General features: G+C 42.0%; 1 protein-coding gene across 1 annotated transcript in view; it reads right to left on the bottom strand.

Annotated features, from left to right (window-relative positions):
- Window positions 1–13,712, bottom strand: part of AFF2 (AF4/FMR2 family member 2) — a 628,447-nt gene that overhangs the window by 433,340 nt on the left and 181,395 nt on the right. Inside the window, 1 exon segment of the mRNA XM_040442199.1 lies at window positions 5,608–5,728. Coding sequence (XP_040298133.1) covers window positions 5,608–5,728 — 121 coding nt within the window.

Consider the following 13,712-nt stretch of genomic DNA (forward strand, 5'->3'; position numbering starts at 1 on the left):
ATAATGGATGACCACCAGACAGAAGAAATATGTAATAAGTGGTCAAAATTAAAACTTAACATTTAATTAGCAATTTTTAGAAGATAGGTCCCATGATAATAGATAGCAATATATCAATATAAACAAGAAGCAATGCGGCGGTTTGCCACACAGATGGTAATAGTGCACCAAACATGGTTTGGTGCACTATTACCATCTGTGTGGCAAACCTCCGCGTTGCTTCTTGTTTATATTGATATATTGCTATCTATTATCATGGGACCTATCTTCCAAAAATTGCTAATTAAATGATAAGTTTTAATTTTGACCACTTATTACATATTTCATATATTTCTCTTCAATTGCAAATGAAAGAAAGCTCAAATGAATATAAATGTGGTGGCCCCACATCTGTGTTGGTCCCGCATTGCTGAGAAAAATGATGTTATATGCAAAATAGACTCTAGGAGCAATGGGGGTGCTGCCGCTACACCTAGAGGCTCCGCTCTATCCGGAAATGTCGTGCTCTATACATTTTGATTGACAGGGCCAGGCGTGATAGCATTTTCACAGGCTGGTCCTGTCAATTACAAAGCAGAGGGCACTGCACTTGCAAAGAGAGCTGAGCCTCTAGATGTAATGTCAACCCCCCCGATGCTCCTAGAGGCTCATTTCCATAAATGAAAACATCATTTTTCTCAGCAATGCGGAGACATATGAACATTGGACCAACACAGATGCCTTCAGCTGCCAAGTGAATATGCAACAGGTCAGCCAGTTTCAAGGATACAAATCTGCTGACAGATGCCCTTTAAGGAGGTGAAAGCCTGCTGGCCATGCCCAGTAACACTGGGATAATCCAGTGCTACTATGCACAATATGTGGGTTTACCCTTTACATTTTATGTTTTTATATTTTTGCTATTTTTGAAAGCAGAAAGGTGATGGCTCCTGCTTACTACCATGTGTGTCATTACAATAATCATTTCATTAATCAATGCATAGGACTGTCAACCAAACCATAACACTGTCCAATAATTGCAATGATCACATTGGCGTGTGGTGGTGATTGTACTTCTATGTAATTACATAATCTCTGTGGATCTACCCAACATTAAAAGAGAGCAGCATATTTACAACCTACAGTTGAGAGAACAAGGGCAAGAAATCATTGTTACTTACTAACAGTCCATAGGTTTTGTCATTTTTAGTGGCAGAAATTACATTTAGCTAAGCCAAGAATAAGCTCTTTGTTTATAAGCTGTCTCCTTCAACAGGGTTGCACAATGTACCATTTGGGAAACAGCCAAACACAGGCTCCCTCTATTCAGCCTCCACGCTGAAAACAAGAGGATACTATTGTGCTGGGAACATAGCGAGAGGACTTATGATGCACTTTTTAAACACTTGCTTATTTGTTCTGTTCCCTGGAACACAGTTTAACTCATTATCACAAAGAAAAACAACCATCAGTAAAGACTCAAGCTGGTTAGCTCTGTGATAAGAGTTATGGTGAGTAAATATTTCGAGGGCAGTTTCTGCAGCGGTTTACGCTATTGCACCTGATCTCAGCTATGGTAATAGTATGTTTTGTTTATTACAATACAGGTGCCTAACGCACGACTGGGGTAAACGTCACTGCTATTTTTCCAACATAACATAGACTAGGAAACAAAGCAATCTGGTGGATAAGTAGTGCAGAAATATTTCATGCAACAACAAAAAAAATGATTTAGTAAAACTGGCAAAAGTTTGCATGCAACTTTGCCATGGTGCAGTAATGGTGTAGCTCACTGCTGCACCACTACCACACACTGAATGTATACCTTTAGTATAAATCTGATCACAGCAACATCTGCATGGAGATGTAGATTATTTAGTTCACCCCAAAAATGGAATTTAAGGGTATATTTAACCTTAAATACAATTTTACCCTGAAAAATCATTATACTGATTGTATACAATACTTATCTTGGAACTAGAACTTTAAAAAGAACTGTAGGCACAAGCTGAATTCACAATTTTACAGACTTCTGAGCTGAAAACTGTTTAGAAAACAATGGTTGAGTACCAATCTCTGCTCCAGAAGCCAGGCAAAAAGGTAGGACAGGACATAGCCCGAGAGCTGTGATAAATTCTGTTGTTCTGACATGGAGCAGAGAGACAGAAAGAGACTTGGCTTGAGAACTAATCATTGAGATCTGTGCTCTACTTAAATCTTGCTGTGAGATTGCTCAAGGCGGGTCCTAGATTACTCTGTGCACATTGTGAGTATTCTTGTTTACCCAATTACTCTTTGCATTCTTGCATGCCACTGTGTTTGTCCTTGGACTGCTTAGTGACCTTTCTCCTGCCTCTGTACCTGTGTCTCTCTTGGCTCTGACTTAGCTTGTTAGTGTTTTTGCTATTGGATACTGTTTTGGCTTTGATTATTGACCTTTTTGTTTTTCACCATGGCTAGTACAACTACACAATCAACCTGCTAGCAGCTACCTGATGTATGCAAAATAGGATTACATACCACTTGCAGGGACCACTCAGGGTTAACTCGGTAGGTTCCCCAGTGGGATCTCTCTTACTTGTATCTCATCAGTTCCATAACACTGAGCATTCATATTGCCTGCACAGTTATTTCAATCCTTTCTGTAGACTAGGATAGAACAGGTTGCTCCTTTGCTTGGTCACCACTCCATCTTCTTTCAGAAGACATGGACAAAGGTCCCTGATTGTACCAATGGGGTTAGCAACATTTAGACCTCCACTGTGCATGCTGACCAAGAATAGCTAATCAATGTTAGGCTACATTCACACCTCAGGTGTGAAACTCTGGTATGGCCGTTCCGGCAGACAAGCGGAGGATCGGCTGGACACAAACTGCAACATGCAGTGGATTGTGTCCAGTCTGTTCTCCGTTTGTCTGCCAGAGTGTGTACAGATCCTATATACAGTCCTGATCAAAAGTTTAGGACCACTTGAAAAATTTTAAAAAATCATATTTTACATTGTTGGATCTTAACAAGGTTCCAAGTAGAGCTTCAAAATGCAACAAGAAGAAATGAGAGTGAGACAAAACATTTTTTGAGCATTCAATTAATTGAAAATAACGATTAAACTGAAACAGGCTGTTTTTCATCTGATCAAAAGTTTAGGGCCACATACCTTTAAAAGGCCAAATCTGTGCAAAGATGTGGATTCATTGTCATTTTCTGTCAGGTAGTCACACGTTGTGATGGCAAAGGCCAAAAAACTGTCCCTTTTTGAACGTGGTCGGTTTGTTGAACTGCATAAGCAGGGTTTCTCACAGCGCACCATCGCTGCTGAGGTGGGACGCAGTAAGACAGTCATTTGGAATTGCTTAAATGATCCTGAGGGTTATGGAACAAAAAAGTCAAGTGGAAGACCCCAAAAAATTTCACCAGCACTGAGCCGGAGGATCCAATTGGCTGTCCGTCAAGACACTGGACGATCCTCAACCCAAATTAAAGCCCTTACTGGAGCTGACTGCAGCCCCATAACTATCAGACGGCATCTGAGACTGAAGTGCTTCAAAAACAAAAAACGTCTTCAAAGACCTCGTCTCCTTGAACGCCATAGAACTGCTCGTTTGGACTTTGCAAGAGACCACCAAAAATGGGACATTCAAAGGTGGAAGAAAGTTTTATTCTCTGATGAGAAAAAATGTAACCTTGATGGTCCTGATGGTTTCCAACGTTACTGGCATGACAAGCAGATCCCACCTGAGATGTTTTCTACGCGCCACAGTGGAAAGGGCGCCATAATGGTCTGAGGTGCTTTTTCCTTCAGTGGAACAATGGAGCTTCAGGAAGTGCAGGGGCGTCAAACGGCCGCTGGCTATGTCCAGATGTTGCAGAGAGCATTCCTCATGACTGAGGGCCCTCGTCTGTGTGGTAACGACTGGGTTTTTCAACAGGATAACGCTACAGTACACAATGCCCGCAGGACAAAGGACTTCTTCCAGGAGAATAACATCACTCTTTTGGCCCATCCTGCGTGTTCCCCTGATCTAAATCCAATTGAGAACCTTTGGGGATGGATGGCAAGGTAAGTTTACAAAAATGGACAACAGTTCCAGACAGTAGATGGCCTTCGTGCGGCTGTCTTCACCACTTGAAGAAATGTTCCCACTCACCTAATGGAAACGTTTGCATCAAGCATGCCGAAACAAATTTTTGAAGTGATCAACAATAACGGCGGAGCTCCTCATTACTGAGTTCACGTTTGGAAGTTGGATTTCTGTTTTAGGGGGATTTCGTTTTTTTTGGAGGTGTGATCCTAAACTTTTGATCAGCTGAAAAACAGCCTGTTTCAGTTTATTGGTTGTTTTCATTAAATTGAATGCTCAAAAAATGTTTAGTCTCACTCCCATTTCTTCTTGTTGCATGCTGAAGCTCTACTTGGAACCTTGTTAAGATCCAGCCATGCTAAATATGATTTTTTGCCATTTTTCAAGTGGTCTTAAACTTTTGATCAGGACTGTATATATTTAATGGGGTCGAAAGAGATTTCATTCAAATCCAGCAGCGACGGATCGAGAAAATTCCAGCAGGCTGTTCTCTTCCAGAACAGCCTACCAGAATTCAAACTGGAGATGTGAAAGTAGCCTTAATTGTTGGAATGCTCCTTTATGATGCATCAACACAGGAAATAATAACATTTGTGAAAATACCCTTCAAGCGAATCTGTCAACCCCATTCTGAACTATTATCTACAGTAATATGAGTATTACAAAACAGGAGTCCAGGTCACCATTTTTTATTTCTATTTTTTACTGCCCCACCGTTCCCCGATTGTCAGCACTCCAAGCTGCAAAACAAAGTCCAGAATGTTGTTTTATGCTGACACAATGGAGAGGACTCCTACGTGCATGCCACCAATCATGACAATGTATTTCAGCTCAGCTTTAAGCACTGACTCAGAGCGAATGGGAGGCAGTTGGAAAATACAAAAATAGTGGATTCTTTAGTCTGAATTCCTTAGCTGCAGTGATACTCATTTATTGCTTCAGATAATAGTCCAAGATTGAGGTGGCAGATTCCCTTTAAACTGGTATTCCCCCTATTCTCTGAGATAGGATGCAACACTCATGAAAGTTGACTCGTCCTGCTTGCTACATATTTTTTCATGCACCTGGCTTACTCAGGCAAGTGCCGGGGCCCATTGCTCCTGGGGGGCCCACTGAGCTGCTATGAGCACTTCCATCAATGACACTGCTGTCATTTCACTTACGCAGTACCCCTCTGTTGGGCCCTCTAATAGTCACATGAGGCCGGCTGCTGCAGAGCTTCAGACACGCCCCCTCTACACAAGACGTGCTGCCTGAAGAGAGAGACCGCAGGGCTGGAGCAGAAGTGTGAACACAGTCTGTGAGTCTGTACTGTGACTGTCTCTTCTCTGTGGGACAGGAGGGTGGGCAGGCTGAACTCTTCGAGTTGCTGCTGGATGCTGTATACCAGCAGCTTCATGCTATTTGGTTGTTTTACTGCTCATAAAGTCAAACTCTGACTGATAAAAATGTCCACATTTTATGTATGATTAAATAACTACAAGAACTTAAAGCCTAATAACAGTGAAAAACAAGAATCCTTCCAATCTGATCGATCAGGCTTACCTTGTATGGCTCCCCAAACAGATTAAACCCAGAGGCAAATAGGTCTTCATCCTGCTGTACTTCTTGAGTTCTTCGTTCCCATTCTTTTCTCTTGAGGGCATTTCGGTCTTGTTCATAGTGACTAGTAAAGACAACAGAAGAAAAATGAAGCAAGCTATTTGTAACATGTCACTCATATTGTATGTCCCAACGCAGGACTGTCAACCCACATTAGGCTAGGTTCACATCTGTGCTGAAGGCTCTATCAAAAGCCTTGCATAAAAGTCACACAAAGTAGCTCAAAATGTCGCACTATTTTGTCTGTTAAAATCATAGGCTCCCTGACGGAAGCCTAATGGACCCCATTTTAGTCAATAGTTCATTTCTGTCATATGAAGGAATTCTTGCATTGCTCATGCTTAACCCAATATTTTATAAAGAAAAATGATATAATAAATTTACAGTGTTCTGAGGTTATTCTCATAGTTTTGAGACCATACGATGCACTGGATGAGGGGGCCCACTGAGAATTATCACCCAAGGGCCCACATGAGCCTGGAGCTGGTCCTGATTATCACTAATAAAGTAAAACTATTGTCATATAGAACATAATACCTCCTTCCCTGAAGTACTTTTCATTTTGCGTTTCTTGTTTTCTATCTTGAAAAAATCATCTTTGTATGATATGCAAATTAAGCAATAGGGTGCCCAGTGGGGCGTTATTTTCTTTCAACAGTACCCAGGAACACCCCCGTCCAGTGCCCAGGCCCCCCAGGCCCGCCCTCCAGCAGAGCCAAAACATGCCTCTCCTGGGCTGAGACTCCAGTCCTCCATCAGCGCCGTTGCCGCTGGCCACACTTGCCTTCAGCTTTGCCAACTCATGCAGGTACATGCTAAGGGACACATTTAAGGCTGATGCCCTCAGTAGGACATGAAGAGCACAGGCGAAGGCAGTCTTCGGCACTGCGCCTGCGCAATATTTCTCGGCAAAGCCAAAGAAGGCAAGTGTGGGTGGCATTAACTCGCATCAGTGATGTAGCGGGGGAATGGGCGGCAACGGCGCTAATAGGGGCGTGCTTGGGCTCTGCTGGAGGGTGGGCTTGGGCACCGTTGAAATAAAATAACGCCCATTTGGGCACCTTACTGCCTAATTTGCATATCATACAAAGATGATTTTTGCAAGATAGAAAACAAGAAACGCCAAATGAAAGGTACATCAGGGAAGGAGGTATTATGTTCTACATGGCAATAGTTTTACTTAATACTTTAATAGTGATAATCCATGTGATAGATTTCCTTTACGATGACTTACGACAGAAAAGTGGCATGTTACACCCGAATTCTATGCCACCTCCTAAAGGCGCATTTATATGCACCGACCGAGCAGGCAACCCCCTCCTTCCCGATAACTGCCTGCTCCTAAGTGGAGGTAAAGAGCTGAATTTAGAATCAATTAGATGTCCTCGTAAACAACGATTTCACCCAATGAACTAGCATGGTGATCTGTGGTGCGTTCAAACCGTCCCATTATCGGGAACGAGCGTCCGTTCTAATGTTGGTTCTGGACAATCAGCTCAGCAACTGCCCTGTGTAAATTAATTGGTGTAGATTTCAGTGACCTCCCAAAATGCAGCAAAATTATGATGGGGACTTCCCCTCTTAATCAGTTTGGCTTATGAAAATTTCCCCTGTAACATTTCTATATAGATATTCATTTTTTCTTCTTTTGAAGGGGCAGCATAGTTATTACACAAGATTATAATATAACATTATACATGATGTGTCCTATTACTATAAGCTGTTATAGAACTATATGAATAAGTAAATACATAAAATGTGTGTTTAAAAACATCTCTCCTTTTTATTACTGGATTCAGGGATCACACAATCTTTGCCCTTAATGCAATGAGACAATATTCTTACAGACAGTCCAGACTGCCAAATGTCACTTATTCCTTACTCGCTGCATTTCCCAGACCTGACAGACCATCACTTTTATGTCATTTTTGTTGAGCAGTGAGATACACAGGTAGACACTGTGCTTGGGAAATTGTGCTATATTTACTAGGGAATATTGTGTATGTATTAAGAGATGGTGCTATTTACATAGATATAGAGGGCATCAATTTATCATCTCCTGACATGTCTGTTTTAGTGCCTACTTGCATTTTCCATGTAGTAGCAATTCTGGAGCATCTATTCTTATCACTCTATGTTGTGCTATTCTTTTATTATTCCTGCTAGATTTTATGAAAGAATTTCTAGCAGTTTGCAAAAACAGTCCAGAAGGGTGTTACCATTTGGGGGCATGTCCTTGCACAGTATGACTAGATAGTGTCAGACTGTGAAGGGATACCCTCCCAACTGGTGACACCCAGCTGGAATTTCATTGTAAACTGCTGGCAATTCATTCATAAGAGGAATGGCACATCCAGAACAATAGATGCTCCAGAATTATGATTACAAGGGGAGTGCAAGTAGGGGACAGATCCTCTGGATGTCTCCGGCAAATCAGATGCTAACGCGTCACCATATCATCATGACCTAAGCCAAATAACAAACTAAGGCTCACTTCACACCAGTTGTGGTATACAGGTGGTGCACACCCCATACATGTCAATATGCCGTCGGCACAAGCTTATGGGCAACCAAAAGGCTGAGCTTCTGGCATACCTTTGGCAGGGAAACATTGGGATTCTGCAGCCCCAACTGTAATGAAAGTTGACATCACTTTTTAATACAATTGCATAAAAAAGACGGTTGGAAGTATAAGTAATGGTAGTATTTGGCAGATGTATAGGAAGATATACAGTTCCTTTCATAGTAAGTAATACAGGACATTTATCAATGTTTTATGCCACATAGAGTAAAAAAAAAGTTGCAAATTATGTCAAATGCCATATTTGCAGCATACCGGTAATTTTGAACTTTTGATCTTTACGCCACTTCAGAGAAGGGGCCAAGGGTTAGCGCGGCCCACCGGATTTACTATAACATATGCCAGAAACTGGTCTGGTAGGTACGGGTCCTACCTCTGGGACCCGCACCTATCCTTAGAATGTAGCTCACAAACTGACAGAGGGCACACCGCGCATGCATGGCCACCCTTTATTCATTTCTATGGGAGTGCTGAAAATAGCCAAACACTAGCTCGGCTATTTCCTTAAGCTCCATAGAAGTGAATGGAGCGGTGGCCGTGCTTGCGCGGTACGCTTCCCATTCATTTCAATGGGACTTCCAAACATAGCCGAGTGCGCCGCATGGTTATTTTCGGCAATCCCATAGAAATGAATGGAGATGGATAAGTATGCGCGGCGCGCCCTCAGTCACTTTGAGGGCTCCAAGGATAGGCAAAGATGGGCGCGCCCTCAGTCACTTTGAGGGCTCCAAGGATAGGCAAAGATGGGCGCGCCCTCAGTCACTTTGAGGGCTCCAAGGATAGGCAAAGATGGGATGCGGACCCATCAGACCCCTTTAGGTTTCTGATGCACAGATGCACAGAGATGAGCCTAATTTATTAAGAGGCATCTCGCTCCTGCCCAGAGGCATCAAGACTGATGTATGGGAACGCCCCTCAGTATGTCACACATAGCTACCCAAATAAAAGTTATAGTTTTATAGTACACAGATGTAGCACAGTTGAATTTGTCATTAACCTCTTTGAGCATCGCTGGGATGAGACAATGTCGTAGGTATACACACAGCTACTTTTATAATACCTCATTTCACATCTCCATCTCCAAATTAAGCTCTGCTACATCTGTTCTTTTATAAGGCTCCATACAACAAGCCCCTTAGGCAGTCTTGCCCCGTACGTTATATTTATTTCATTAACAATTTAATATTTCACTTTGCTCTAAGGTGGCAAACACGTTGGCAGTCGAAGGCAGTAAACAAGCGCTCTCGGAGCCAAAATGCTCTCTCCTTCTGTTTTCCTTTTTTATTTTTCCTTCGCGACACGTTCTCACAAAGAACAGTTAATACTCATATCTCGAGCGATAATATATTTAATCTCCATAGAGCTCCACTGCTGTTGGAAGATAACCAGTGTGGGATACATGACTATTCCCTTCAAGCTCAGCATGGTGTGCTCCTGAAATCTTCACATGGAGAGATATAATGAGGAATGAACCGTTCATTGCTGAGTCTTTAACTGTGTAGAAAGTCACTGATTTCTGACTGAAACCACAATTACTAATTTGAAGCACCAGCTAATTAAAACCACAGCTATGTATTTAGCCTCTTGTTATACCTACTGCAGTTTATAATTATGAGGACCTCTTTATCTACTCAATTAAAGTTCTTATGATTCAGAAAACCTGTATTTGATCCTGTAAATGCACGGAGCAGCGGGAATTAATGTAATGTAACATTTAATGGCTTAGGTGCCTCATAGCTGTCACTGCCTTGTATTATGTGCGTGTTTACATTACTTTCATGGTGTCGTATATATTTTAAGACTATTAAATTCCTCTAAATTTACTATAGGGCTTCATTAACAGTGCAAAGGCTTGTGCAAGGAAGCTGTATGGAGACATATGGGGGTCTCTGATATTGTGTCCGGGCACACAGACCCTGTACAGAGGCACATAACTGTCTAAAAGTGTCTGTGTTGCCCATAGCAACCAATCACAGCACAGGTTTCATTTTGTAAGCTGCTGTTGAAAAATGACATCTGCCCTGTGATTGGTTGTTATGGGCAACACAGGCAGTTTCTGTTTCATTTTCATAAATTTGCCCCTAGGAGTCCATTTTAGGGCTCACGTTAGAACATAGCAATTTTTTTTTTTTTTTCAAACATTAGTCAGAATCTGTGAGAAAAAAAAATATTATATTCCCCCTTGGACATGACATATATGTTAGAGATAAGCGAAGTATTCAAAAATTCGATTCTGCTGCTTCGCTGAACTTGACAAAAAAAATTTGCTTCATGACGAATTACTTTGTCATAAAGTGCATTTCTTTGTAACCCCTACCTCCTCTGCACAGAAAACAGTCCCTCACATTTAGCCCCAAAGACAAACATGGTATGTAATGCCCCCCAAAATGTCCTTCTCCACAGTCTAGAGAGATATATGACATATATGAATGAATGAAAGGTGTCTGGGCCGCTTCACTGAGAGATCATTACTCCAGGAATGAGAGGACGGGAAGGGAGCAGGGAAGCTACTGAGCATGTCAGTCCACCTCTGAAGGTGGACCAGTGGGATAAACAGGAGGGGGTGCTACTAGAGAGACCAAACTGTACATAAATAATTGAAAATATTTTAATTGCATGTATACTGCAATAATACATCATTTAAAATACTCTTTGTGGGCTAAACCCTTTATAAATCATGCCTTGACATCTCCATGACAAGTACATGAAATTTCACAGCTACGGGGCAAAAAGGCATTTTTAAGAATTGTTTTCCCCTTGTCATTAAAGAGCATTTCTTTGCATTTACTTTAATTGGTTTTGAAAGTCTTCATCGTCATCTTTTGAGAATATTTTTCATTTCGTGCCATTTTAATATTTGTTTTTAGAAAAACATAAAAGTAGACCCAGTTTCCCCAAAAGACAGCCAGAGGCACAAACATTTGTACTTTTGAGATGTTCAAGCTGTTCTGGGTAGTACTTCATCGCCTGGAGATCCTCTGGTGAAATCAAATGTGATAGTAATATGTGAAACATGCCTTCCAACATTTTACAATAACAACAAGAAGAGTCGCACTGAGGAACTTTATTTACTTCAAAGATGAAAAGAAACATCACTATAGCCAATTACAGCCAATGAATCATGAAAGATCTAGTAGCCATCATGTTCCCATGGCTGTCTCCATCAGCTAGTATATCAACTCCAAAAAATACGGAGCTGAAATTCCCCACTGAAAACTGATTATTGAATTTAATTATACAGCTAGCACAAGTGCCACTTTGTTGCATGACTCTTAACACCTCTGGAGTACTTGTTCTCGGGCTTGGAGCATCTCCACCAAGAAAAAAAAACATTATTGTCACTTAATTGTTTTCAAATGAAGAACGCCTTCATATTTTGTATCGCTCATATGTTGTGAAACCACTTTGGGGGTTGTCTCACGAAAAAATATTCTGCCGTTTTCACCCCAGCACCTGGATCTGAGTACTTTTGTAATTGTATGTAATAAAAAATGTTGTATAGCCACTGAGTTAATGTATCCTTATGGAACCACCTACTCTTTGTTCTTTTTCTTATTTCTCTGTCCACTTCGCTAAGGTGGACACACATGCTCAGTTCCATCCTTCAATTGTCTCCTGAGCTGTGATAGGGAGAGAGCCATATCAAAAAGGACATGTCCCCTGACCTGCTAGCTTGATATAAATTTAGCAGAGCAATTAGAGCAATGAATGTCCCTGTAAGGTACACGGCTGGTTCTACCTTTATTGGAAATAAATTGTCATGTACTATGTAATATCTGATTTTCATTTTTTACATTTATCAGGGCATGACCCCTTTAAAGGAAATCTGTCACACCATGATTTTGGACTATTATCTGCAGTAATACCCGAATAGTACTCCAGATAAGAAGTACAGATTTTCTACTGCTCCTATTCACTCGTTGTCAGGGTTTAAATTGGTTTTCCGAGAATTTTATACTGATGATCTATTTGATAGATCATCAGTATCTGATCAGTGGGACCCCTGCCAATCAACTGTTTGAGAAAGCACCGGTGCTTGCAGTAAAGTGCCACAGCCTTCTCGCAGCTCAGCTTAGGCCATGTGACCATGGGCGTCCGCAGAAATGTTTCCAGGGGGGGGGGCATAATTTTATTGACATCCATGCTCTGCTTGTTTCTGAGAATGTAATGAAGGGGAGGGGCATATTCATTATCGCAAAGTATAATAACGCATGAGCTGTGCAGTGGCGGATCCAGAGCCTGGTCTCGGGAGGGGCACTTCCAGATTATTTTCTGTCCAGCGCCACAAAACAATGGTGCTTATAGAACAGACTACACAGTGTAGCAGTATACTGTATATTGTGTGGCACAGTGTAGGCCAGTGGTGGCGAACCTATGGCAGGGGTGCCAGAGGTGGCACTCAGAGCCCTCTTTGTGGGCACCCACTTCCTGGAAAATTTCTAAGGCCTACCAATATGCCTTAGACATTTTCTGCCATTCATCAGCGCAGGACGTGCTATGAATGGCACAAGAAGCACACTGAATGTAGGCAGGTTATTATAGCCAAATGATAAAGTACATGGAAGATATACTATATTGTTATCCAGGTTAAATTGCCGTGTTGGCACTTTTGTGATAAATATGTGGGCTTTGGGTTACAGTTTGGACACTCAGACCATAAAACGCTTGCCATCACTGGTGTAGGCTATATGTGTATAACAAACATATTTCACATGAAAACTTACAATTACTTGGCTTGGCCCTTGGGGATCTCGGACACCACTTCAACACTTGGCTGGGGGGCTCGGCGGAGCCCCCCAGCCAAGTGTTTTATCCTAATGAGAAAGATTTCATAATAAGGATTTGGAGAAGGGACAAAGGAATAGCAGAGCAGGGAGAGGATGGTGCTGCTACTAGGGGTCATACCATGTGGGAGTAATAAAGCCCACCATAATTCCCCCCAGTAGAAATAATTCTCCTTATAATGTGACAGTGCAAAAAATACCCCCTTGTAATGCCCCCAGTTGAGCTAATGTCCCCATAGTGCCCCCATAATGTGCCAGTATGAAATACCCCTATATAGTGCCCCCAGTAAATGCCTCCATAGTGCTCCTCTCCCCCCTTCCTCCTAGTGCCCCCCATACTGTACCAGTATAAAATGCCCCAGTAGATGCCCTCAGTGTCCCCCATAATTTGCAAGTATAAAATACCCCTTCTTAGTGCCCCCCGGTAGATGACCCCATAGTACTGCTCTCCCCCTTCCTCATAGTACCCACCATAATGTGTTCCAGTATAAAATTCTACTGTACAGAGCCCCCCATATAAAACACCCCTTCTTTGTGGCCTCAGTAGATGCCCCTATACTGCCCCCAATAATGTGCCAGTAATAACAGCCCCCCTATCATGTGCCAGTAATAACAGCCCCCCCATCATGTGCCAGTAATAACAGCCCCCCCATCATGTGCCAGTAATAACAGCCCATCCATCA

Source organism: Bufo bufo, chromosome 8 (assembly GCF_905171765.1).
Source record: "Bufo bufo chromosome 8, aBufBuf1.1, whole genome shotgun sequence".
NCBI classification, from domain to species: Eukaryota; Metazoa; Chordata; class Amphibia; order Anura; family Bufonidae; genus Bufo; species Bufo bufo.